Source organism: Lepisosteus platostomus, chromosome 6 (genome assembly GCF_059453375.1).
Source record: "Lepisosteus platostomus isolate fLepPlt1 chromosome 6, fLepPlt1.hap1, whole genome shotgun sequence".
NCBI lineage: Eukaryota > Metazoa > Chordata > Actinopteri > Semionotiformes > Lepisosteidae > Lepisosteus > Lepisosteus platostomus.
In genome coordinates, this window is record NC_142616.1 from 21746462 (window position 1) to 21774307 (window position 27846).

The window sequence follows — 27846 nt, forward strand, 5'->3', positions numbered from 1 at the left end:
AATGTAGATTGATTTTAAGACATCAGATTTTTTACATGACAGTCCTCCATAGCTGTAAACCTCCAATAAGTTCTCAGTATATTACACTGCCCCACTGTGCTCTAAAATCTTTCATTTGCATATTAGTCAAAAAATGATATAACCTTTAATGTGACCCTGGCTGATCCCCTGCACAATTTTTGTAAGCTTTTTAACAACTATAAATCTATATCACTCTGCCCTGACACATGATTTATGAAACCTCTTAAGATCTCTGCATGCACCAATATTCAGTGCTAATGAACATCCCCTTACAATTATGTCTGCAGAATCACACAAGAGAAATATGTATAATCCATGCAAGGCATGTCATCAAAATGTCTGAATCGTGCCTACTGACCTAAAAGTGTTTGAGATGATGTCTTGCTTCAGCAATTATTTATAGAAACATGACCTCATTGAAGTTAAGCCTCAGGTTTTGCCAAAGGTTTTGATCATGCCTTGGTTCAACCTGAGCTGTTAATAATTGCTTCATTCAGTCTTCTGTGAATGGAGAATTATATCTAGTTTTTACACCCTTCTTTTGAAACAGAAATTAATATACAGTAGTAACTCTTTTGTAAAGCATTTAAAAATTTTAGAAATAATATTATGGATATACAGGGCATATGGGGATGTGTGTTTCTGTGTGAATATACTTGCAAACACACATACAGTACATGTTCCAGATGAAACTGTTTCACTGTTTACACTGGTTGAAACCTGTGTCGCTGTTCCTAACGAACCACAGGACACGAGTGAAAAGTGTGTGGAAGTGAATTTGAAATATAAAGGGCTGTGTGACATGTTGTTGAAGCAGAAACCATGATTTATTTCAACAAATGGCCGAATGAGATCCTTGGTTTAATCAGCTACAACCAATCGGGTGAAATGGACTGAATGGCCTCTTCTCATTTGTAACCTTTTATATGGTCTTATATACACACAACCTTAGGTTACATTTAACCTGTAGGTTTCAAGCACCTTACGCACCTAGTAAGAGGAAACTGCATTGGGAGGCCGTTAAACTGGTGAGATAACTTCATCATCAATATCTGCCACATATTATAAAAAGTCTAAGTCAGTATAAGAAAAGTGAACAATAATATACCACTTCTTGCTTCAAAACATTTGACCTATACCATGATAAATATATAGATTTAATATATGCTTAATATTGATTTTCCAAGATGAGTTCACTGAAAATGAAAGCAGCACTCTTATTGGGGTGTTTACATCACATTTTACTCTTCACATTGTCAAATACTAGTTTTTGTTGGCACAAGGTGTTTGCTGTAAAATTCCCTCACTGTCTGGGTGTAGCCTTTACTTTTTCTTTAAATAAGCATGTCAGATACTTTCCAGTATGATTCAGTTTTGCAGTATTGATGCTCCAGAGTTGGATTTTGCTCTGGATGTCTGGGCCATTCTTCGGTTATGAATGCAAAGAAGACAGTTACAATGCCAGCAGAAAATGGGGGAAGGTCAGCCTCTAGTTTCCTGTCAAAACTTTTAATAGAGTGACAGATACCGAAGGCCTTTTGTCCTTTTATCATCCTTAATTCCTTTATACATAATCCATTCTGAGTTTCCGCTGCCTGAATCTGTATCTGTAGCCAAAAGCTTTCTTACTGATGGTCCCTCACTCAATTTCAGTCTCAAACTTGGAGATGCAAGACTATAAGGTTTGGTAAATGTACACTTAAATCTAAGCTTAGGAAATATTTCTTTGGACTAAAAGTTGAGCTTTTATTTTAAGCCGTTACAGGAAGGGATACATGTCTGTTCTCAAATCATCTCCCATTTTAACAGGGTTAAATAGCTGATCATTAACGGTGCAGTGTTTCCAGCATCAGACTGCGAATGAGTGAAATTATTCACCCTGTTGCATGAATGTATTGTTGGAACTACTCCAATCTGGCAGTAACACATGTTGTAAGCTTGCTTTACCTTGAAATACAAAACCTTTTCTGATACAATGTTGGATCTCTGCCCATCTCTCCTTGGACGGATGCTCTATGTCAGGGAGGATGGAAGCATATTTTACCAGCAGTCCTGAGGATCTGATGTGTTTATATTCCAGGATGACGAAGTCTCCTCCTCACTCAGTACAAGAACCATGGAATGAGCAGAGGACATTGGCTGACCACCCAGACTGGAGTTTCTCTAATGCAATCCCTATAAGGTTGCGTTAGAGTGAGGGACAGAGCTGCCTTCTGCCCCAGCTCCTTGTTTGGGAAGTGGGAGGGAAAAGTGTGGGATCAGGAACTACATAAACTCTCCCCTGGCAGATGGATCTTACACCATCCCCGAGCAGCAAACCCCCGGCCAAGCGCTGTCAGGGTAAGTGTCATTCAAGCTAATCCAGCTGCCTGCTTCATGGTAGTAGAAATCAGGATGCTGCGCTGTATTCATTACACTGTGACAGGAGGTGGCTTGTGTGCTTTATAAAACAGCTTGCCGAATTGTCACTGCAAGTCTGAGAAACTCAGCTGTCAGTCTTCAAAATCATGTAGTGTGGCATACTATCTGCTGAAATGCACAAGCATGTGCAGGGCGGGTTCCAGATCTATCATGCAAATTGATTGTACTTGCATTATGCATTTAGAAACTATTATGCTTGTATTTCAGTGGCTTTTTCAAATGGTTTATGTAAAACATGTTCTGCATGTTTCATATGTTAAGAGATAAGTGATTTAGCAGCTTATATATTACTGAGGTGATGCTCTGTATTGGAAAATGTGTCTTGTGAAAGAAAATGGTATTTTTAATGTATGTAATACTGAGGTGTGGTGATAGCAGATTTTTATTGATCAAAGTACTGCAGCTTTTATTTTCTTTTTTTGTATGACCCACTTGCATCTCGGTTTACTCATAACAAATTGAAATTTGTTAGAAAAAAAGGGATTTCCTAAAAGCAGAGCTGAAAATCTTAAGAGAATATAAGATGTAATCTGAAATGGTACTTCCAGGGTGAGTTTACTATGCAGATAGAAAAGCAATGTGGGCTCTGTGTGATTTTTCCATTTGCAGAACATCATGTGGCTGTTGCTCATATTAATTGAGTCCTTAATGTCAATGCCATAATCTCGTAAAATAGTTAGTATTTGTACTGATGTGAGTTTACAAAGGTTATCTTCAAATGTAGGAAACCAAACTGAAGGGCTGCATATTTAAATGCTAATTGATTCTTGGCAGTAACCTCAAAGTCTTGCTCCTTCAAGGAAGTGTCCTCTGGCTGGGATCTTCTGGCATATAAAGCATGATTCCTTTGAGTTTTATTACTAAATATGGTTGTGTGGGATTCCTGTGGAGGCTACGTCGCAAGATACTCTCCCCATTTTCGTCTTTTTATGGCTTTCTAAGGCAGGCAAGGCCAATGGAAAGGGAGTGATCTAAACTAACACCAGGCATTTTTCTTGATCTTTTCCTAATTTGGAAGTTTTTCCCATGTTAGGAATTTCATTCATCGAGGAGTGAGTGAATTGCACAAACTCACCGCAGCTATCCAGTGGATTATTATATTCTAAATAAGTTATAATAATAATAATTGTTGTTGTTATTATTATTATACAACCGTCATTTGTGTTTGGTGCTTTTAATAACCTTTATTTTCTATAGTGCCTTTTCCCAATAAAAGATTTGTAAACTACCAAAGCCAATGAAGCATTTGTCTAGAGTAAAAAACGATTTTGTACCACCAAAGTAATCCACGCCTAAGGTTGACTTCAGTCTGAATTGCATTACTAGGAGCTTTGAATATTAAGGCACTATCTAACCTGGTGCATAGATATTTTTAACTCCAACCTGCTCCATCTTTGATTTATTTAAAGCAAAAAGTTCTAAACTGTTACTAAGGGAGCAATTTCACTATTTTTAGTGAACATCATTATTTTAATTTTATCAGCAGAAGACATTGATTCCACAAACCCAAGTGATCACAATTTGTGAAACTAGTCAAAGAACAAATAGGTCAAAACTTGGGTCGAGCTGAATCTTTACATCCCTACCTGAGTAGAAAAGAATCACAGTACCATACTTGATTTATTACAGCTCATTAAAGGAGAACAGCAATTCTTACATCACATTTGCAAAATATGTACTGTGCTTTTAACTAAAAAATGCAGCTCTTTTGACTGGGACGATCAGAATTAATCATTTTTTTAAAAATAGTTGAAGATGATTTATTACAACAGTGAGCCAATGACAGATGCTCATTCAAGAAGGAAGAGTGTGTGCTTATATACGACAGACAATTCTGGAAGCTCATTCTCTAATATGGTCTGGAGTACTTCCATCACAACATATTTTGAATACTCCAGAATAAAAAAAAAACTAGCATTTAGAATAAAACAGGACACCACAGGGGTACTGCTTGACCACTGAACTGAAGGAGAGAGCTGTTCTGTAACTGTGCATTGTGGTTGCAGCGATTGTTTCCCGTTTGAGTTGAAGAAAGTGAAGTGAGGTGACGATGTGTGACGAAGAGGAGACCACAGCTCTGGTGTGTGACAATGGGTCAGGTCTCTGTAAGGCAGGCTTCGCCGGGGACGACGCCCCCAGAGCCGTGTTCCCCTCCATTGTGGGCCGTCCCAGACACCAGGTGGGCAGAACGCGGAGAAGGCAGAGGCCAGCTGATGAGAACCCTGCTCTCACTGGCTGGTCGATACAGGGAGGGTGTGACTGCTGATCACAGCAGTTCTAGAACCAGGGTCTCCAGATCTAGAACCCAGTCAGTCTTACAAGTCACATGTTCATGAAGATAAGTTATTGTTCATGAAGACAAGTTATTTGGTAAAAGTTACTAAATGATCTTTTCAATAAGACTAACTAAACTCTGGTACTTGAAACCTGAATGGTACACAGATTTTAGTCCTGCAAGATGCCTAAATTACATAACATAACAAATTATTCCCTTAAATATGGTCCCAGCCTCAACCTAGTGATTTTTAAAACCTATTGGACTGGGGCTCTGCAGGACCAGGGCTAGGGAGTCCTGTTTTAGAATGATATCATCTGATGTGCTTTACTTTTTTATTAATAAAAAGTACCAGAAACACTTTGTAGTAAGTTTCACAATACCCTCGGTTAAGTTTCTGTTTAGTGTGTTTGATCTTCTCTTTTTAACTTGGCAAAATTCTGGTGTTCATAATGCTACTGTGTAAATAAACACACTATTTGTTTTACATCCTCATCCCTTTTAAAACTATTCTTGATAAATGGTCTGTTACCTTATTTTCCAAGGATATCACCCCAAGCACTGATTGTGATAGTAATTTTGTGATTTATGTGATCTTTTCATTGCTCCGCTCTTAGGGTGTGATGGTAGGAATGGGACAGAAGGACAGTTATGTAGGTGATGAAGCTCAGAGCAAGAGAGGTATACTGACCCTGAAATATCCCATCGAACACGGGATCATCACTAACTGGGACGACATGGAAAAAGTAAGGATTTCATCATCAACATTTTTACATACAGATATAGACATATGTCTTTGCTATCATTCCAGAAATTGTTTTACCTTATGTTGCCACCAGACCTGTCATTGTGAATATCATGAGCAGACTGCATTCCCTAGGGCTGTACACAGCATGAATGAGTACTCATTAAGAGGTCGCTGGTCTCCTGCAGCCTTAAGAACTACACTTCACTTGTTTAAAAAACAACATGGAAAAACAGACTTCCTAACACTTTACCAATGAGAAAGCTGTTGAGTTCCTTTAATTTGTAACAAACATAATTTAACAAACATTGTATAATACAAGAGCTTCAGATAGCAACACAAAAATGGCCTTTAAGAAAAAAAAAGGACAAATTCAGGAATCACAACCGCAGAAAGATTGATGGAATCTACCTTTGGTAATCTTAAAAAAAGCATGACAGTCCTGCCAACCACTCTGATACATTTTCTTTCTAGTATTCCTGTTTTGTCTACAACTAAGATTTTTCTGCTTGATTTTAGATCTGGCACCACTCATTCTACAATGAACTCCGCGTTGCCCCAGAAGAGCACCCCACCCTGCTGACTGAGGCGCCCCTGAACCCCAAGGCCAACCGAGAGAAGATGACCCAGGTGGTCACCGAGCAAACATGGCCAGGTCCCTTTAGCGGTCACAGCTAAGGCCTGACCACCTGCCTGTCCACAGATGGGACACTCTTTGGGTTTTCCCAAATTTCTCTTTAAGACAGTATATTTTAACAACACTTTATTATATTTTCTTATTGTTTTGGACTATAAAGCTAAATTAAATGGCATGATATTATAATTAATAAGATATTACCATCTATATCTTAAGGCCTTCTTTAGTATAACTATATAATGCTATGACATAAGTTATAAATTGAAATTTTAAGCTATATTCCACAAGTACATAGGGGAACATAAGAAAGAGACACCATTTGGCCCTTCTAGCTACTTTGATTGTACTGTAAGTAGATAATTGATTGAATGATCTCTTCCACAGTCTGACGTTTTCACATCTCTTCCATAAAAAACCTGTCCTCAATTTCCAGATCATGTTTGAGACCTTCAATGTCCCAGCCATGTATGTTGCCATCCAGGCTGTGCTGTCCCTTTATGCTTCAGGCCGTACCACAGGTGAGAGGACCTGTTTTTTCCAAACGCGTTTCTTGCATCACATGTCATCAAACCTACAGCTTGATGTCTAACTGAGGGAGTCTCTTCAACAGGTATTGTCCTTGACTCTGGTGATGGTGTCACCCACAATGTACCCATTTATGAAGGCTACGCTCTGCCCCACGCCATCATGCGTCTGGACCTGGCTGGCCGTGATCTCACTGACTACCTCATGAAGATCCTGACCGAGCGCGGCTACTCTTTTGTGACTACTGGTACGTAACTGGGGCAGAGAAAAAGAAAAACTAATTTCAGGTTAGGAGGCAAGCCAGATCCAGTGGAGTTCATGGGAGCTATAGGCCAATGCTGATTTCTGTTCAACAGTTTTATTTATCGAGTCGTAACTCCCAGTCTATAAGAAACCGTAGGTGCAGCAGGCAAGAGGAGAGAGTTGATTTCCTGAAAGAGAGCGGCACTGTTGCGTTCTCCCCCTGCAGCTGAGCGAGAAATCGTGCGCGACATCAAGGAGAAGCTGTGCTACGTGGCGCTGGACTTCGAGAACGAGATGGCGACCGCCGCTTCCTCCTCCTCCCTGGAGAAGAGCTACGAGCTCCCTGATGGCCAGGTCATCACCATTGGCAACGAGAGGTTCCGCTGCCCCGAGACCCTCTTCCAGCCTTCATTCATCGGTACGTCCATCTGGGCCACTTCACCGTTCCGGAGCAGATTAAAGCATGCTGTCGGCGTGCGTGCCACTGCCCACACATACCTAGACTCGTGTCTCTATTCTACACTTCACCCTTTTATTTACAGGACTATTCAGAACCGCACCTTGGCCGAGGCAAAATAGGCGACTGCCTAGGGCCCCGAGGCCACCAGGGGGCCGCCTCAATATGAAATACAACATATTTAATCAGCACCCTCAAATGCGAGCCAAGAAATTCACCCCAGTGGCTCTATCTGTTGTTTTTATGCTAATCGAAGTGGTTTGTTAGGTATAAATGATAATACAGTATTGTTAGTTGTGAATTAAGTGCAGTAGTTTATTTCACTGTCAGGGTAATAAATCGCTCTCATCTTCTCCGTAAGATGACAATATCAGTGTGGTTTCAGCAGCTGCTACACCGAATGCTACATGGTGAAAAAGCTCGGGGTGGGGGCTGATAATAGTAGTGTATGCGCAAATTGTGATCTGGAGGGGCTCATTTCCAAGATCTTCCCCAGGGAAAGCTAGGACCAGTTCTGGGTTCATTACATGTATCCTTTTCATTATATATTCATTGTGTTAACTGAACGTGTCACTGAGGCGTGTTTCTCTATTGTAAACACTAGGTATGGAATCTGCCGGTATTCATGAAACTACCTACAACAGCATCATGAAGTGTGACATTGACATCCGCAAGGATCTGTACGCCAACAATGTGCTGTCTGGAGGCACCACCATGTACCCTGGTATTGCTGACAGGATGCAGAAGGAAATCACAGCACTGGCGCCCAGTACAATGAAAATCAAGGTGTGTGTGGAAAACATACTTTGGATATCTGGGATAGAGGGCAAACCGTATTAAACACAGCACCGGCAGATAATTCATGGGGGAATTACACCACTGTAGAAACTCAATTCAGCCAATGTAACTGACAATCCAAGCCAGTGTGCATAATAACCTACTGCAAGATAAAAGAAGACTATTGAAGAAGTTTGTCTGTTGATCATTTTTTACACAATGGCAAAACTTTATATGTTACCCAATGGTTAAAAAATATATCATCACATTCTTTTTTCCAGCACTTACCATAAGAGTTTCTGACTGAAAGCAGAACAGTGTTCTGGTCCTGGGAAAACAGACAAGCACAGTGAGGAGCACAAATGGTGTTCAAAACAGGATGTATAATAACTTTGATTATTGTTTTATTTGGCACAGGGTGATATAGGATGTGGAATACAAATGGACTTTATATACTGTATAAAGTACTGTATCAGATCCTCAAGTAAAGGATTCAAAGAGTTACAGAGATCACAGAAGACAGTTAAAAACAAATGAGAGCAGAAAAGGTCAGGGATGGTTTTATGTAATTAAATAACAACACGTACAGTGTACAGTAGAGATTTTCTTCTTCTGAAAGACTGAACAATTCCTATTTTTACGTGATATGGTATATTAAAACAAGAAAAACAAACGATGAGCTCTCAACAATCACAGAAAACTGAGCACGGAATGACTTCGTGCATCATCAAGTGCGTAATTGTAGGATTGTACAAGTTTGCCAACAGTATCCCAGAGCTGTTTTTTTTTCACTGAATCTCTCAAATGATTTTTTTTTTTTACAGTCATAATGGTCGTGTAGAAATCTCATCCTTACCCAAACCTTCTCGTGTTTTTTTAACAGATCATTGCCCCGCCTGAGCGCAAGTACTCAGTCTGGATTGGTGGCTCAATTCTGGCTTCCCTCTCCACCTTCCAGCAAATGTGGATCAGCAAGCAGGAGTACGACGAGGCTGGTCCTTCCATTGTCCACCGCAAATGTTTCTAAACTTCTTACTTGTGCTTTTTTTTACAGTCTCTTTATTCTACCTGTGAACTGTGAATGTACTTTCTTCCCCTTTCATTCCAGCAACTTGTCTTTGCACTGCTACTACTGGGTGAATGTTTAAAAGATTTTTTTGGTCTTTTGAATGAATAAAGCTTGAATGTGCTGGCAATATTAAAACAGTTCGAGCGTTTTTGTAACGCGGACGAAATGCCTAATAAAGAATTTAAGAACCTCACGCTTCTACTCCAGCAGAAAGAAACAAAAAACAAACAGCTGATGATCTGTCTCCCTCTTGTGTACAAACACTGTATTGCAAACTAGCGCCTACCTACTGTGACAAATAAAAATGGCTCATGTGCTTCATCTTGTGTCCAACCTTTCCAAAATATTACGGCGTTTAACAAATATTGTCATTCTCATTACCACTGTACATTATACTACACCTACAGTGCGGAAATATGGTACAACTAAATGTAAAAAAAAAAAAAATTAGCTTTTTTGTCAAAAATGGTGTTTTCCATAAAGCAAAAAATACACCGTTGTGTAAAAAGTGACTACGAAATTAGTAAATTAAGCGTTCCTCCTCTTTTAATCCAGAATAATAAAAAAACAAACATGGATCTAGAATACTTTTGCAGAAATACATTTCCATTGTTTACTCGATTTCAGTTAAGTACCAGACTGGTGTCCTCTCGTTTTGCGAAAAGACTTGTTTTTTGGTGCTCTTTTTTTGGAAAAGTATTTACAGTGTGGTGTTTAAACTGGGGCTCAGGAGAATAAAGAAATTTGCACAAACAGCGGATTTTTCTCTTTAACAGCAGAGAACAGAAGGTCCTTTATTAAAGATTTTTCACATGATTATTTATCCAAGTTCACTAGAAAAGAAGCACTCCTGCAGTGTTCTCACACTCGATTTCCTGGCCGCCGTTGCTGTGCAAAGTATGCAATATAAGGCCTAATGAAAAATGAATGCCAGGGTCTGTGTGTATACAAATTCTTGACAGTTGCTCTGGTACTTTGAAAAGTTCATACGAATAACAGCTTTTATCACTACTCTTGTTTTTCGTGCTTTTACTACGAAATGAAATACACTACTTTTCTGATTTGTTTTTTTGTGCTTGGATTTTTAGCTCCGGTATTCATAACTGGCTCCTTGCTCATACCAGTCCTCAACTGTGCATGTTACTGGGCACTTTAGTTGTAACCAACACGGGGGATAACATGGGTAAATTAAGTCACCAACTGGTTGAAATTAGTAACTAGGAACTCACCTGGAGAAATAAAAAAAGAAAAACAAAACACACTGTAGTACACCTCAGGCATCATGGTGGACAACTACTATCACATACTGCCCTGAAGTTCAATACTCCTTATTCCTCTTGAAGAAGGTGGTATTTAATAGAAACTGTTTATATTTCTCCTGCTAGTCTATGACTTTGTTCCACCCCCACTGCGTCCCTCCCTGTGAGCATTTTCTAAAAAAAAACATCTTCATAATACATCGGTCTATTTACAAGAAACTTAAAACCCATGTGCAAAAACCTCGCCCTGCAAATGACCTGAAATACTTTCTTGTGCCTTAGACTTGCCCAAGGCATTACAGCTTCATTGCAAAATGTATTGCTGAATTCCAAACTCTCAGTCTGAATGAATGAGTAATGCATACATAGTGTAGTAAATCAGGTGGGAAGCTGCGTCAGCATGCGTAGGCTGCAGAGGAACTAGTAATAGGTTTATTCCAGGCTGAAAAGAGAAGAAAGAAAATTCTCTTCTTGGCATCTTCACGCCCGAAGAAGGCTCCACAGCCGAAACGTTGTGTTTTCTTTCTTCTCTTTTCAGCATGGAATAAACCTCTTACTTGTTCCAGTGTAGTAAATATTTACTGTACTGTATAAGAACTAGAGCCATTATGGTTTGGTAGTATGTGTCCCATAATACTTTATTTCTTTTATTCTGTTTAACCACAGATTCTCCTTAGCACACAGAGTTGGGTACTGTATGTGGCAAACTGTATGTAATAAAAGAGTATGAAGTCCCATTTAACTACACACATAAAAACGCAATGAGACAGTGTAAGTTCTTTTTTATTATTAAAACGGCAGTAGAAGAGGATACTGTGGTTGGTATGTATGGACACTTGTGTACTTTGTTAATACCATCTCTGTCTTTAACGTTTGCTATCACACCAATCCACAGCTATGCAATTAGAAACTGTGCCACTGGACAAGATTCACTGTCACTGTACTTGCAGCTTTAGTCCAACAACACATTTTACAATAAAAAGGAATAAAACGGAGAAGCAAGAGCACTTGTGTTAATTGTAAAGAGCTCTGAGCAGCAAAGACAGCACATTTTTCGTAATGACAGTAGATCCCAACATCACATTTCTGCAATGCCTCAAAAATTACAGAGGAGGTTAAAAATCAAAGCACTGGGAAGAAAGTTGTAACAAGAGTGTCAAGGAGGAAAGAACCACATTTCTCACAATGTGAAATGACGTTTGTGATACCTGAGTCTTGTGCTGTCATCATCATAGAACTCTGCCCTGACACAATGTCAACAGCAACAACTCCCTCCTAATATAAGGCTTTGCGTGTTCATTGTTTTGCTTGTTACATTCTATACAATTTGGTTTTGAAATAAAAAAGGCAATTTAATACACTATTTGACACCTTGTTTTCCAGTATCTCACTATCAGGAAAATGCCCATGCTTTTTATCATCCTCAAGCATTGCTTTCTTAGGCTAGTCTTTCATGCTTTCTTATTACAGTGCATTTAAAACACAAGAATGTAACCTGCTTTTTGGTCAGTTAAAGATTTACTTACACCTTTAAGAAAAAATATATAATTGAAGAAAATATTAAAAGCATCTAGTTCCCAAAATACACAAAAAAAATCTTAAAATAAATTTAATATGTTAATAAGCATTTAATATTCTTGATAGTTAGCTCCTAAAGACCACATCTAGATTATTTTAGGGAACAAATAAAATTTCCTAAATGGAATTAAAGACAGAACTCTACTTCTGAATTGAAATTCTACTTTGCTATAAGAATGTAGTTGGCTAAAACAGATTCTAATACCTTGTACATGCAGGAAGTATAGTTATCTTTGTAACTGAACAAGAAAGCACTGTATATGCTGTCTGCAAAATAGTATGTCCCTTAATCCTGTTCTGAGTCTACGATCTTTGTATTTTACCCTTTGCTCGTAAAATATTTTTTCAAGCATTACAACCTAGTATTGTATCACCATACCAGCAAAACTATAATAGGTCTAATTTTCCCTAAGTACAAACTTACCCCCATGGTAAGTTAATTAGACAGGAAATTAGTTCATGGTTTGCATGTAGGGCAAACTGAGCCCACTGGCAATTAATTAATCTTAAAGAATGCAAAAGTAGCCCAGGTACACAACACACATTCTATGTCCATTGCCTTTTCATTTTGTTTATAACATGTACCTCAGGGAAATTCAAGTTGAAGATTTTAGAGTTTAAAGTTTAGGAAATGAGGCATATGGCTTTAGAAGTCTAATAGTCTCAGACAGTTATCATTTCAAACCTGGCTCTGCAGCGATGTGAATTCAGAGTGCAAGCCACTGAAACAATAGCAAAATAAAATAAACTCACCAGCATTTGTCATAGCTTCACAATGAATGTTCACACCAGTCTGCAAAACGATATCAATTCACAGTACCTTTAAAAAAAATAAATAAATACAAAAGCCTTCATGTAAACAAAGATATAAATATAAAACTTTAAACTCCAGCTTTCTGAATTGCCAGAATGGTTGCCACATAGAGAATGGCTCCTGGTGAGGTTCGTCCTCATTGTCACCTCAGGTCCAGCACAGTTGTTTTCATGTCTTTCACAACAACATGGTTACAGACCTGGAAATAATGACAGGAAGTGTCAGTCCTCACAGAAACAGATGACCGGTACTTCCTGATAGCTGATTAACCCCTGTAGATGCCATATAAAATCACAACTAAATTCAGAATATTTTGCATTCCATTACACCTTCACTGAAGAAGCTATGTTGGACACTTACATTAAACAATGGGGGATCCTTGGAGTGTGGGTGGAATCCTTTCATTTTACATCCTGCTACCTCCCCCATTCCTGTGCTTGTCAGTCTGAACACCCCAGTGCTAAATGCAACAAAAAATAAGACACAAATTCACAAAAAGGTTGAAAGTGAAAATAAAAATTCCTTTTAAATGCATTTATACCTGGTGATTATGCACTTCTATGTGGTTGGCATATATCATAAAATTTCCAGACGCTTGCTTTCATAGACTTGAAATAGCTGCTACAGAATTCAGGCTCACACAGTTCAGCAGCACCTTACACCCACTGAGCCAGTTCCTGGCATTGTGCTAATGCTTTATAAATGTAGCGCAACATTATTTTACATCATAACGCTCCTCTGATTTTTGCAAAATGGTATATTAACGAGAATACAGTAATGACCGTGGAGTAAAACACAATCAAGTGCCAAATGATTACACCATGAAAAGGTGGCAGTGTCACTGTGTTGACAATGCTGCACATATGACCATAATTTAAATGTTGTCTTAAAGTATTTACAGAACATAGACCTGGCATTTTAGAATTATGGGAAGCTTTATCTGTAACTACATTTTATACTTAAGTTAATAACTGCAGTAAAAAGTTTTTTTTGTTAATATTACAGATTTTAATGCATAGTTTAAAAACCTCTATATTAATGCTGTAGAAAAATAATATGTTTCCATTTCTGTGATATACTGTATTGTTCTGGTTCATCGTCAGAAATTATAGTAAAACCCCCATACCAAAACTGAAAATGGCAAAGAAACCCATATCCAATACATGGATTTAACATTACGACTTACTCGTTGTGCTTTGGAGAGCACACTATTGCAATCGCTTCTGGTAGCATTAGCTGATACGAGCAGTGGGTATGAAGATCCACACTGGACAGGAAAGCCGTCTGAGTTGGGTGTGTCTATGACCAGAAAAGAGGTTTTGAAACAGGCAAGCAACATGCAGAGGCATCATTTATCATTTTTGAAAGATTTCCATCTTGGGCCACTGTAGTAAAAATTGCTACAGTACATCCCCTTTATAGAATTGGAAGCCCCTGATCAACTGCTTCAGACACCTAACCTCTTTGTACATTCAATTTATAGCGTGAAACACAGATTTCAATATGAAAGACACAGCTCTTCAGCAGGGGCCACATACAGAGAGGCAGAAATCCATAAAAAGCATTTCAGTGATTGGCCACTACACTCAGCCTCTCAGGGACATGTTCAAGAACAGTGATTAACAGCAGACATCAGCGCTTACAATCCTTCCATAAAGCCCGATGCTCAGAAGACTCAAGTGCAAATGAAACAAATTCTGCTTCACTGGGGCTCAAATATAAAATCGCATTCAAAATACAGTTAGGTATGCAATGCACTGAAATGTTCTTTTCTCACTATACAGCCTGCCTAGCCTGTGCAGGTAAATCGTTTTTCTGCTTGCACAGTATATGATCATATTTATCTTCACATCCATAAAAAACATTGTTAAGAGGCATATCACAACAGCAGGATTAAGAGTCATTTATTGTTATTCAGTAGACATTATCCATCATCTGGTATTAGTTTGTTCAAAGAAAAATGTAAAACTCAGCTATGAATGATTTTTGCATGTTAGACTACATGGTCATAGTCTAATGTGTCAAACCTCACAGAAGGGCGCAGTAAAATGCAGCATTTTTGGTTATTACTAGGAACTAGGAGCCATAAATCACAGTGATTTAAATTGAGCAATTTTTCTTCATGAAGGTTTTTCCTATCACTAGTTTAGCTCTTCAAACCTGTGCTTTCAAAATTTCAGATGATGTAGCAGAAACACAGCAGAGATAACTGTGCTGTCTAAGGGCAAAAGTGGAAGAGGACTCACATGAATCCAGCCCAGTGTGAGCAGGTCAAGCTGGTCCTGGAAGCTGAAGAGCTCCTCAACGTTCTCCATGTCACAGTAGTCTGGGCCCGCAGACTGCTTGGGAACTATCACATGAGTTATCATAAACTCATTATGAGTCTGCCAGACCAAAACAACATTTGAGAGGTTACAGGTGCAGAAGTTGAGAATAACATGCTAGTAGCGTCTTTAAAGGGCTAGAGTTTATACAGTAAACAATTCTGCTTTCTGTGGCCGTGTATTCCAGCACTGGGGGAGGTGGATGTAGTATAAATATGATACAAATGTGATTTGTTATTGAACACATTTTTCATTACATTTTTAATTGGAAAAAAAGGCTGTTGTTTTGGCTGCCAAATCAATAATTATTTTGATAAGAGTGATTAATCTTTATCTTTATTAACTGTTGTATTTTGTTTCTTTTTTCTTTTTTCAACCTGCTTTACAGAGAAAATTAACACAGAAATTAACAAGACACATTTGGGGACTACAGAAGTGTAAAACTACAATGTAAATGTAAGCATTCTTAGCATTTCAAACCAGCTTATAGCTATGATACATGCTGATTGACCCATTGGCGAACATTAACCATTTCAACCATTAAATACTGTGACCTCTTTGGTATGTCCATCTAGTTGTCCTGGTGGCCTTTGACCTTTAACTTCCCCTGTCACAGTCTAAGAATATGGACTTTTGTCAAGACAATCAGACTACACTTGGTGGGTATTTGATCAGCCACACCGACTGCCATACAGACCTCTGGCAATGCTGTGTATATATGTAAAAAGCAGTGGGCTGCATACTTACAGTATGCCACAAACCCAAAAGAGTGCTACACATATTTTCGCCTATGACTATGATGAAAATATGTAGCATAATTCTGAATTATTCACATTAACTGCAGACTGTCATTATAACAGCATTCATACAAAATTAACTTTTTCAACCAGATTTTCAAAAGGGGCAATATAAGAATATGCATATGATGTATCCTAATATTATAGTGAATAATATAATACAATGTAGAATATAATATATCAACATATTATCAAAATACATTCTAAAAAATCAAAGTCCATTTGGCTCTGTGGCTAAGGATCTGCGCCTGTGGCTTGAAGGCTGCCAGTTCAAATCCTGCGACCGGCAAAGGAATCTTACTCCGTTGGGCCCCTGAGCAAGGCCCTTAACCCCAGCTGCTCCAGGGGTGCTTTACAATGGCTGACCCTGCGCTCTGACACCAAGCTTTTCTCCCTGCCTGTGTGTCTCATGGAGAGCAAGTTGGGGTATGCAAAAAGACAATTTCCTAATGCAAGAAATTGTATATGGCAAATACAGTGATCTTATCTTTCCTGAATATCGAAAGGTGAAGGTCATCTAACAGTTGAAATGACTACCACTCTGACTCCATTTCAGCTCTTAAACAGGTCCTTTAGGCCTGAAAAGACATTTTCCTTATGCAAGAAATTGTATGTGGCTAATAAAGTGATCTTATAAATAAGAACACTAGGGTTGAGTCTCTTGCTTCTTTCAACACATGGCTGAATGAGATCCTTAGATCCTTTTGTTACAAACTATCAAGTGGGCTGGATAAGCCAAATCACAAATTTATAATCTTCTTATGTTCATATTTTTTGTGATTTTTAAGTTTCCATTAAGTAACTCAAACATTTCTTACCTCATTTAAAAATATTTGATTATTTTAAAATCTATAAAGGTGAAGACAGTTCTTTTTCTTTCTAAATGCATACTTTTAGCAATAAATAAATTCAGTTTGAAGCCAAAAACAAGCACATTAAAAATGAACAATTAAAATGTATTAAATAAAAATTGTGTAAGACCATCCTAATTGCAATCTAAGTTACAATTAGAATTCAAAATAATTAACTAAATCATTAACAACGTTTTTAGAAATAACTTCTAGATCCAGTTCTTATTTTGTCCTTTTTGAAAGGCAGGCTGTTTGTGTCTGCTTGACCTTCACGAAAAGGGGAATTTAATGTGACCTTACTAGTTTTCCACATAGAATCCCACAGGTTTCAATCCCTCTGGCTGTATTACTGTCAGCAAGAAGCAGAAACTTGTAAGATAGGTCTCTAGGAACGACAACACTCCTTAGCCCTTCCACCTTCTGATCTGTAATATAAGAGCACAATATGAGATGCATCCTCTTACACAGTTAGAATTCAAAAGACAAACAGTTCTTTGATGACAGCCTGTATCTAAATACACACCAAATTGTGGTTTTTACAATTAATTAAAGCTGTGGTGCAACATTATAACAAGAGACCATACTTATATCACAGTTATTTTCATCCTATATTTAAATGCAGATGCTGCAATTACATTTAGAAATGAATCACAGATAATAGTGGATGCAAATGCAAAGTCTGTATGGACCTTTCCTCTTACCTTGCCTCTCTGAGTCAAAGTATCTAAGGAGGAACTCACCTTGTATGGCACCCAGTGTGGCACTAGATTTGAAGGCCCTGTTGACAGGGGGAGACTGGCTGTTTTTGTGGCTGTGGTCCAGCCGGGAGCTGTTTTTGGGGGGACGAGCCAGGCAGGACCCGTCGGTTTGCTCAGGCACTTTTTGGACAGCTTCGTCTTTCTTGTTGGCCTGCTCCTGCCTGCGCAGCTGGTCCTCGAAGTAGCGGAACTGCTCTGATTCGATCTGCATCTTGCGCAGCTGGGCCACTCGCTGCTTCTCCTCCTCTAGCAAAGATAGCTTCTGCATCTGCAGGCTGGAGTGCTCCACAGCTTTGCTCTGTAGGGCAAGCAAAACTGAGACTTTAGCTTCATCTTTCATTTACTCATCTTTTTATCCTGGTGATCCAGCTCCCCCATATCCTTTTCCTTTTCTTAAAGATGCTGGCCTACTGTCATGTAGGTGACTATCTCCCTGAGGCCATAACAAGAAAAAACACATCAATCCATAATATTAAGTTGTCTTATCCCGATTCTCTTTACTGAACAATACTGCTGATATACCACAAAAGTTATGGTTTGCAAATAAGAATGACAGTGATTAATATGGTGGAAGATTCCCAGTTTTTTTATTATTTTTTACAATTTGAAGTCACCAATAATTTAATTCACTGAATACTGTATCTTGATTAAGTTGGTTTATTGCTTCACCCATCATACCAGGGTACACAGGAGGACTATGCATGCTTTCCTCTGAAAGACAGTTTATCAGAACCATCTACCATTTTTTTACAATGGAAGTCTCACAGTGCCTACATGAGAGTGAGCACCGATTGAAGAGGTGATACGTCTCTCACTAACAAACTTAATTTTAATTTTCAATTAACATCGTGTTTTCGGGTCGGTAATGTTCTATTTTAATTGCCCTGCACAAGAAAATATAAACCTTTATCAATTTTAAAGTAGGTTCAGATACTAAAATGGGTCAAGATCTTTAATTTCAAAACTAATTTGCCTAATCAGAGAAAGAAATGAGGGCAGTAAAATGTACTTCATATTTTTAATAATACTGGAACTCCTTTGAACTTCAAAATCTAACTCAGATAAATACAGAGGTCAAGATTCATTCCTAAAATGACACAAAGGGGATTTTCTGTGTCAAACAATTCCATTAAAAATTAATTTTTAATGATGATTTCTGTATTTAGTAAATTATATTGTTTCAGCTTGATTACTGACAATGGGAATACTGCTGCAAACAGCTACAAAACACACTACTTTCACAACAACATGTAATGGCTCATGAAATACTTACTTGATTCTTCACATGCTGCATGTATTCTTTATTATACTTCTCTTGAAGGAGCTTTTTCAATTTTTCTGTTCTTGGAAAAGCTTCTTGTAATTTCTGAACATATAAAAGATGCAATCCAAGTGTGGTTAATCTGTCAGCTCCATTCTTATTACAATAATGTCATCATGTCATTAGGCTGTACAGGCAGTACAGAGGTTTATCAGCTTATTTGTGCTGTACTGTAAAAAAAATGAGCATTGACCAAAAATGAAGATTGCTTTAAAAAATATGAACAGTTATTGTAATTTACTGATTGAAAAACACTTCAACTTTGGTGTTTCTGTGATTGCCTTGATAAGTCTTTTGAATGGAAAAAAAAACTTTAAAAATAATCTGAATTTCTTAATTGTCAAACACTCAAAATAGACTGAGAAGCCTTTCAAAGGGTTTTAAAAGAGAACTAGCCTAAACTGCCTCAGTATGAGCAACTTCAAGGAAACACACGAACACTTGTTTGTTCTGTTCATGATCAAAAATCTAAAAAGCCATTACGATTTTTTTAAACCTAAAGAAATCCCAAGAAAAGTGCCAGTGTAAATCATCCTTTGCCAACAAAGTGGAAGCATGAGTCATCTCGCACAGGGCATGCACACATTTCCAATGAGCCTGGAGCTCTTCTGTAGTTTGAGGGGGAAATGTATGCAATATCTCACTTTTCTTGAGCTGGGTTAATACGCAAGCATGAACATTGATTTGCATATCTTTTACTGAACATTAAGTGTGCAGACCTGTTGTTTTTAACACTATAAAAATATCTCCTTTCTTATTTCAGTTAAGTATTAATAATAATAATATTACACTTTGAAATCGCAACTTGCAATCCAGTATATACAAAGTTTACACTATGTACAGGAAAAACAATAATGCAAGTACGATAAGGTAATGCAACAACAATAAGGCTAGGACAAGCTGGAAGAGTACTGCAAATGCTTCTGGATAATAACCTATACCAAGGAATTGTGGTGGCATGTCCATGTGTTGGCTTACCTTCATAATGACCTGTTTCTCAGGAACAGTACACTGCTGGTAGTCTCGATGGCTGGGAAGTTTCTCTACAAATAGACTGAATAATGAAAAGTTTTATGTAACTAAAATGTACATGAGAGCCACTCTCTATTTAGCATCTTAATACCAGTATTTAATTCCTTACCTAACATCTGTGTTGATTTGAATTATTTGTTAAAATCATTTTTTCACTGAGCAAACTGTAATGTGATCTAATGGAAATATATGTCTTAGGCTCCAATTGACTCGAAATCATAAGCGGCCTAAGACTAAAAGTATGCAAACCCTGGTCAGGGCTGCTTGCCTCTGGAAATCCTAATCCTAATCCTAAATCTCCATCATGTATTGGGCACCTTGGCCTGTGGCTATAGACTTTCTGTGGGCTTGGGTTAAAAACAGCTTTCATTTGATGACCTCTACAATCACCAATTCTAACACCAGTTGAATCTCAGGAGCAGCAGCAGTGGGAGCTGGTGCTTGTTTTACACCCAGAAAAAAAAACAACAGCGGTTGCTGACGAAGACAAATCACTGTTGAAAATGAAAAATAAGACAGAGTACTGCCTGCCGAAGCAAAAAGGCCGGCAGACACAGCAGCTCCTTACGTGATGAATTTGTTGTAGAGGACAAAGGCGTTCTCCAGGTTGCCCTCCTCATGGTACACAGCTGCCATGCGCTCCATCTCCACCCCGGAGCGGAAGTAACGCCTGGGGGTGATGTCTTCATTGATCTCAATGTTGCAGCCCATCTTGCTCAGAGCTCGCACTCGCTCCACGGCGGGCAGGCTGACATCAGTGTGGTCTGGCTCTGCTGCCAGCTTCTTCTGCAAGGAAATCACAGCCAGTGACAACATCTGGCTATCAGATGACATCCCTGGAACATGATCCTACCCAGCCTTTACAGTGGGGGCTGGTCACTGAGAGACAAAGGAACACTGAACTTGTCACTGTCTGCACAACCCATAGTAATGTATGAAGAAAATGTGACAAATCATGAATCACCTGTCGATGGGCTCATGTGGGAAACTTGGAGTGGAAACATGTGTTAAGTGCTATAGGAAGTAAACAGATTAAGGCTTAAATATAACAAAAGTCAGCTGTATACATAAATGCACTAAAAAGGATTTGTTGGCCTTGAAAAATGTTTTTAAAATTAGGAATGTTTGCTTTACTAGTAGGAACCAAGACATCAAATATTCCTGCAGTTTGGACACTTGACTGATGGTAGGAACATCACACACTCTTTAATATGCGGTCAAGAAAAAAAAGCCATCTCAAGAGCTGTACAAATGTAACTGCTACCAAGCACCCTCCACAGCATGGATAAAACCTACGTTGCAGACCTGCTTTGCAGCGAGTGTTAATTATTCTGACTCACAAGCAGACACTTTGTTAATTTTACTTTGTTCTATGCCAAAAATGCTAACGAGGAATGCACACCAGTGTGCTGAAGCTAAACGTCTGGTCCATGTTGCCAGTGGGCTGCAGATTGGGAGGATCTGTTCTTCCTAATGCATCCATCTGTCATTTCCAGAGGCCTTGCAATGCTGAAGAGAATGAAGACAAATCAATTTCAACTAATGACACTACACGGTCAGTCGCAGTAAAAGGAGTTGCAATCGCTGTTTACTAAAGAGTTTTACCTAATAGGAACAGCTAGTTTAAGACTTACTGTGCATGTCAAAAAAGAAAACTGCAACCGTTAAAGGACTTAAAAATAGACTATAAAAAGAATTAATGTTATTATCTAATAAATTAAAAAATAAAACTTATGATACACAAGTTTTAAATACACTGTACATAAATGAGAAAAGACCTTGCTTCAGCATTTAATTTGTAACTATAGAGCCAAACAGAAATTCTACTGTAGTTGCTATGGTAGCCTGTAACTATGCAGTAAAATCTGATGACTAATGTGTTTCTTTTATTTATTTGTTTAGATGGAAGCTCTACTGATGCATCAGTTGTCTTTATAGTACATCATTGAGTCGGAAGAGACAGGTTCAAATGGTTCTGACACTTGTGCTGACACTTTAAAAGCAAAATTTCATTGCAGTTCCTTAATATTACGTGTGAATGACTTCACAGTACATATTCAACACAAATTGCACTATCACTGGCAGGAGTCAGGTAATATTACCATAGCAACAAAGAACAAACAAAAATGTAGGTACAATACCAAGAAAAGTAAGATAAGATACAGTATAAGACAAACTCTCCACCCTTTGTGCCACATTACAGCAGTATATTTAGCAGCATTTGTTAAGACTGTGACCAGCTCTGGAGCGTTGGACCAGCTCTGGAACCACACTGGGTTCATTTCTCAATACAGAGTGTATCAAACAGAGTATAAGACACGGGTATGTTTACCCAGGCTTGTTAGAAAGGCATTGGAGAAATGCACAGCACATCATCATAGGCCACAGTCTGTTTATTAAAAAAGGAACTCATACAGTATGTGTGCCATGAAAATCTAGCTGATTAAATATAGTATGAGTTTTATCTGTTAGACTCTACATTTGTGTTGTTTTCAGCTCTATAATTAAAGATTTCAGAATTACAACTTTAGGGTGCTATGTCACTTAAAAACAAAACTTTATCCAAAATGTGTGCTAAAACATTGGAAAAAATCTTTAAAAAAATGTTTCTTTACCTCTAAAGGATCACGGAGCTGTTCATGTATCCAGTGCTAAATTAACAAAAAGCGTCTGAAAGAATGGGGTAAGGGTTCCTTCCTCATCTGAAACACAGCACAAGTCTTTTTTAGCGAAACTGGAGGACGGGGTGGAAAGGCCACCCTTCACAATGCAATTCAATCACCACGCCCATGGCACGCTAGCAGGGGAGAGACGGGGCAATTCTGACACCATCTGTTACTCTGAACTGTCCGTCACTGCAGGAAAGTAACAAGCCCGGCATGCGAGACTAAAACAAAGACACCCTGCTTCCTTTTACGCTAAACATAAGAAGGAGTTACAAGCTAAAGAGAAAAAGATTGGAATTGTGAAAATTTAATTTATAAATGACAATCTTTAAAATGCCATGAGAGTGGTTGTCTTTAGCGAGTTTTTAGTAGCATGCCCGACTTATCCAATCAAAGCAATCATCACAGCCTTCCTTGGTTTGTCATTTCACTGGGCATAAAAAGCAGTGTGGGTTTGCCAGCTGAAGCCTTCTGCCAGAAGCCACACACTTCTCCGGTACAGCTACTTCCTCTCTGTTTCCAAACTTCAGGGCAGAACTACTGGGCAAGAGCAAAGCTATGCTGCACACATGGACACAAAGAAAGGCTTGTGTGCTAGTACAATGATAAGAGCTGAAATCTGGTTTTTGTTTTAGGGAATTTACTATGGATGTTGCTGTTTATAGGTTTCTTGTGTGGCAAAACCAAGAGATTGTCTGGCAAGATTATTCACCAGAATTCAGTCACCAAACAAATCAGGACCATCAGTATGATCACAAACAAATAAACATGCATTACATGTACTTGAGGCACTGAATACACTCCATATAAAACCTATGGAATAAAACAGTAAACAAAACATGACACCCTAAGTCAAGAGCAGACTCAAGTTGTTACTGACTGCATTTCACACTATTACTCAACTTAAATCAAGCTTGGACTCACCTGTAAATCATAAACTTTAAACGCTAAACTTGAAGGCAGGTCTCCTTTCTATAGAATGAAAAGGCCTTTGGAGAACAAAAACGTTTTACAAAGTCCAGGTTTTGGGTAGTAATTTGTGATTGACAACTGGTCGAAGTTTCGATTCGAGCTAGGATTATGTGCAAGTGGCAAGCCCGAATTATTCAAATGATTTTTTTCTCAATGTTTCAGTTGAGAGGCTTGCCACCTAGAACTCCAAACTCGAAGAGTGACGCAGCTTTTTCTTCACACCTCGTCTCCTCTTCTACAGGAGCCGGTTTTGAAAAGCAAGCTATCAGGTTCGCTACCGTTTTGTCACAGCACCCTTATTCATGTTAGCTCTCGATCCGAGAGCTGTGTGGGACAGCTGTTCCGGATATTTGACATTGCAATTTGTTACTCACTGTTGCTTTCAAAAAGAGCATTACCGTTTCTTTCAAGCCAGTTCTGCTCAAGGCCCATTGTGTTAAGAAAAATCGCCATGGCCTTTATGGTTAGGGATGTACACATTAATGCTTGCAAATACGTTTTGTACTACACAAATATCTGGTGAATAGCCTGAATGAAGAGGATTTTAGTCACAAATTTAAAGCATAATTTACAGGAAACCAAAATCACGTGAATATCAGGCAGCACCGCATATAATTATGGCAATGTTTTATTGATGATGTTCCGTCTGTCTCTTTGATTTACACCACTGTCCTGCATGTACCATCCTTAAGCTACCATTAGTCCACTGTAACTCTGCAAATTGCCTTCTAATAAAGCCATTATTTTCTCTGAGTTCTAATTAAATGTATGTTTTTTTTTCCGCACTGAAGCAATAAATGTTTAGGAATGTGTGGGAAAAAGACAGTGTTACTGTAAAAATACAGTGAAAAAGTCAATGTATGTATAAAAAGCCCAAGCCACTTTTCCTTCAACAAAGAACATAAGAAAGTTAACAAGGATGGACTTTCAGCCCATCTAAAGTAGCTATTTTCAGTAGTAGCTAATTGATCCAAGAATCTAATCCAGTCATTTCTTGATGGAAGTCAGAGTACTAGCTTTACATTGTGCCTGGGTAACCTGTTACAAACTCCTACAGTCCTTTATTCTCTGTTATTGTCCCACATTTAGCTATTTTTAAATGCAGACACCTTTTATAGTGGCTTGGATTAATACTAAAACGATGTTTCTACTGCTAAGTCTTCAAATGTTCCTCTTGTGCTAAGTGTGAGAAGTCCTTTATTACCTCCTGTTTTCAGTTCAATTTCTGCACCTCTCCTTCCTCTATAGACACCTCTATAACACACTGTGTCCAGGTGTCAGATAAAAAATGGCCCAGTTTTCTAGGTATGATTAAATTCCTGTCACCAAGATGTTTGGACAGGATGTTCGATAGTTTCTCCTTGTGCTGCACTATCACTCCTCTTTTATAAGGTCAACTTAATCATTAATGCAAATATGACTGCAGACACCTCCATTAGACTTGGCTCAGGGGACAATTATACTTTCAGACTTAACCAGTAGATAGCTGAGACTCTGATGTGGAAAACACATGAGTCAAAAGAATTGCCAAAATAGTAACACTAGACATTTTGCCTTAGGGGTCAATCCATACCAATCATTAAGAAAGACGAAAGACGACAAGAAAGAGGGAATAAAGTCCTGGGATAAGACATGAATTAATACTCCATTTCAGAAAAGGCTTATTAAAGACATGCCATTAAATCCTTCAAGGAACATTTGTGTCAAGCTGTTCTGCATTTGTCCGCAAAGCACATCTTATTAAAGTAAGATTCTATTAGACCCTTGTTATCCTAATTTATATAATATAGAATGATCGTATCATGCAGAACAAGCTGAATCTCTATAAACATTTAATTTAGCAGTCCACTAAAAACAGGATATTACTGTAAATTTATTACAGCTACCATTAAAGCATGTGCCTAAATAATTATGTTCAGTTAGATTATTTACTCATTTAAAAAACACATTCGCCTACACTGTAAAGTCACTGATGACTAGGAAAAATGACACGTAACAAGCAATTGCAATTAAAATATAACTAGTTAATGTATGTACAAAAATTCGATCAATAAATTTAACGTGAAGAACGTGTCGAAACTCGTAATTGTGCGAAACACAGTGAAATGCGGAAAACATATGCACATCTCTACACATACACAGATATACATACACAGATGTAGTTAAGCATGATTCTCGGGCAGGAAAACATTTGAATTTTGGTGCGTAAAAGTTTCACTTCCCCCTGCTTGACACAGAACAGCACAGCTGCCGCGGACTCATTTAGAATACGCTGCGGTCATGAATAGCACCTGGACAGGGGTACATCAGTCGCCTGTACCTCAGATATAAGGATATTTAGACTGAATTTACATTTCTGTTAGTTAATGCACTTCCCAGCAATATTTCAGAATGTGCGCAGCTCATGATAAACAGAAAAGGACCTAAATTGAAGTATGTTCATTGAAAACGTTTCGTAGAGCATAGTGTCTGTGTGCAATGATGAGAACTTAACGTAAATTAATAGAACCACCATAAAACATATACTAAAATACAGGCGTTGATACATTTCAGTGTTCTCAGGGTTATGATCGGTAGATCGTCCTAAATCTTTCCACAGAAAATGGGAACAAAGTACTATTCTTCTCTTCGTATTATTTGTGTATAAACATGACTCCCGCAAAAGGTTATACATGTTTTTAATCAGAATAACAACCGCACTGATACAACTTTGACATGGAATCAAAAGCTACACTATGATTTTTTAAATTTATATATTTTTCGTCATAAAAATCCATTAAAACGCTTACCAGTTATTTACCTGCGTCTGTTCGTCCACTCTCCCGCATCCCCTATCGTCACATGTAGCGCATGCTAGAATTCACTGTAAAAAGAGCGACTCGTGTCAATAAAAGCCAATAGCAGTTGCTGTATGGATTTCCGAAGCTCTTGTTTTTTGCTTTTGTGTGTTAAAAAGCATTGTTCCACATGAAAACAGAACCAGGCACTGAAACTTTACCGGTGCTAAAATGGCTGAAAGCGCTCTCCCAAGCTAAGTATCCTATAAGGAAGGGGACATTGTTACACAAGCCTCCTAATGTAATCCCCTCCGCAGTGTTTTCGATAGAAAGATGTCTTTTTTTAGTGGGAGAGAGAACACGGAAAAATTAGTAAAAAAGGGGGCTGGTTACTCAAACACAGCGTAGCAGGACATGTCAGTTGCAATCCGAAGCGCTTCATTCCTTGAAATTTTCAAATCAATAACCTGACAGTATTACGAGCACTGTCACACTGCTGAGTACACCCAGTCTTAAATCTGTGTCCTGAGCACACATGATGCAATGCTGCAACTACAACACCGTCTACTGACAGCGCAAAAAGAAAAAAGGAGAAACACAGCGGTACTATTTATGCATTGGAGGCTTATTTTGTAGAACATGAATATTCAAAATTAAAAACTAGAAACCATCAGAGCTGCCTTTAAGAGGAAGTATTTCAATTATTTATGCTAAGAGCGCAGGCGCTGAAGATGTCTGGTCTCACGTACACGAGTTGAAATACTGTTTGCTTCCATGCAAATCAGAGTACATGCAACAGTTGCTAAACAGTTTATGCTTTCTATTCATCATAATATACAAAACTGATAAAATACTGCTGTATCACAGCAGTCTCCACAGATAAAGCAGATATGCTTAATTCTCTACAGTACCAACAGATTTATGGGACTGATCATTTTATGTTTTATGTTAATGTTTAACGTTTTATGATCTTTAAAAATATGTGTACACGTAGATTAAAAATGTGTCCTTAATTCAACCTCGCTTTATATGTAGAGTTTTTTTCTCCATTATAAAAACCGATTTAAACCTTATTGTCCAGTCAGAGCATCTGGTCAGGATTGTTCTAATCCCAAGTATTAGGACTCTGTAAAACAACAACTAATGACTGAACTGTTGTTGATATTATCAGAAAGAAATTGCATTTTACAGCAGCATAAGTGATGGATCACAAAAGGACAGAATTAGGTCTTCTAGTTGGGTAAACCATAGTCTTACAGATATTTTTTTATACTATACTTATTTGCCGTAGTCTTTTCCACAGCGGTAATACTGAGTACTTACTGCATGGACGCTTATGTTACTTCTTTGGTACTGATTTCGTGTTTTATAAATTAACCCGCCTCAGTACACAGAATGCGGAAGAATTCGAGTGTTAGAGGTTTTCACTAGAGGGCGCTCGATTCGTGTGCTTTGTCCTTGTTTCCTAGCAACCTTATTGCCTGACTATAGGATACATAACAAGTGGCGTTCAATTCACATCTTAAT

At 38.2% G+C, this 27846-nt stretch overlaps 2 protein-coding genes across 14 annotated transcripts; one reads left to right on the forward strand and one right to left on the reverse strand.

Moving 5' to 3' along the window:
* The first annotated feature begins 2203 nt into the window (after positions 1 to 2203).
* acta2 (actin alpha 2, smooth muscle) lies at positions 2204 to 9491 on the forward strand. Of its 2 annotated transcripts, none has more exons than XM_088634796.1 (9): positions 2204 to 2361; positions 4449 to 4621; positions 5335 to 5463; positions 5982 to 6092; positions 6533 to 6617; positions 6710 to 6871; positions 7094 to 7285; positions 7929 to 8110; positions 8985 to 9491. In XM_088634796.1, the coding sequence occupies exons 2-9, from the start codon at positions 4493 to 4495 to the stop codon at positions 9126 to 9128; spliced, it is 1134 nt and encodes a 377-aa protein (XP_088490922.1). In that variant the 5' UTR covers positions 2204 to 2361; positions 4449 to 4492; the 3' UTR covers positions 9129 to 9491. The 2 variants fall into 2 exon arrangements, with proteins under 2 accessions (XP_088490922.1, XP_088490923.1); XM_088634797.1 differs by having other exon boundaries at positions 2217 to 2361; positions 4468 to 4621.
* On the reverse strand, positions 9189 to 27660 carry stambpl1 (STAM binding protein-like 1). 12 transcript variants are annotated; one of them, XR_015939499.1, is made up of 13 exons: positions 26332 to 27024; positions 22520 to 22606; positions 21307 to 21413; positions 20473 to 20690; positions 19851 to 19926; positions 18825 to 18917; positions 17534 to 17849; positions 17094 to 17218; positions 15068 to 15205; positions 14008 to 14120; positions 13182 to 13281; positions 12761 to 12827; positions 9189 to 10399 (listed from the first exon to the last, which is right to left on the reverse strand). XR_015939499.1 is itself a non-coding variant. In XM_088634789.1 (13 exons), exons 4-13 carry the CDS (start codon positions 21385 to 21387, stop codon positions 12964 to 12966), a joined length of 1317 nt encoding a protein of 438 aa, XP_088490915.1. In that variant the 5' UTR covers positions 21388 to 21413; positions 22520 to 22606; positions 26332 to 26405; positions 27643 to 27660; the 3' UTR covers positions 11200 to 12963. The 12 variants fall into 12 exon arrangements, 10 of the variants coding, with proteins under 10 accessions (XP_088490915.1, XP_088490914.1, XP_088490917.1 ...); XR_015939498.1 differs by having other exon boundaries at positions 12761 to 13020; positions 26332 to 27023; XM_088634789.1 differs by lacking the exon at positions 9189 to 10399 and adding an exon at positions 27643 to 27660 and having other exon boundaries at positions 11200 to 13020; positions 26332 to 26405.
* Between the last annotated feature and the right edge of the window lie 186 nt (positions 27661 to 27846).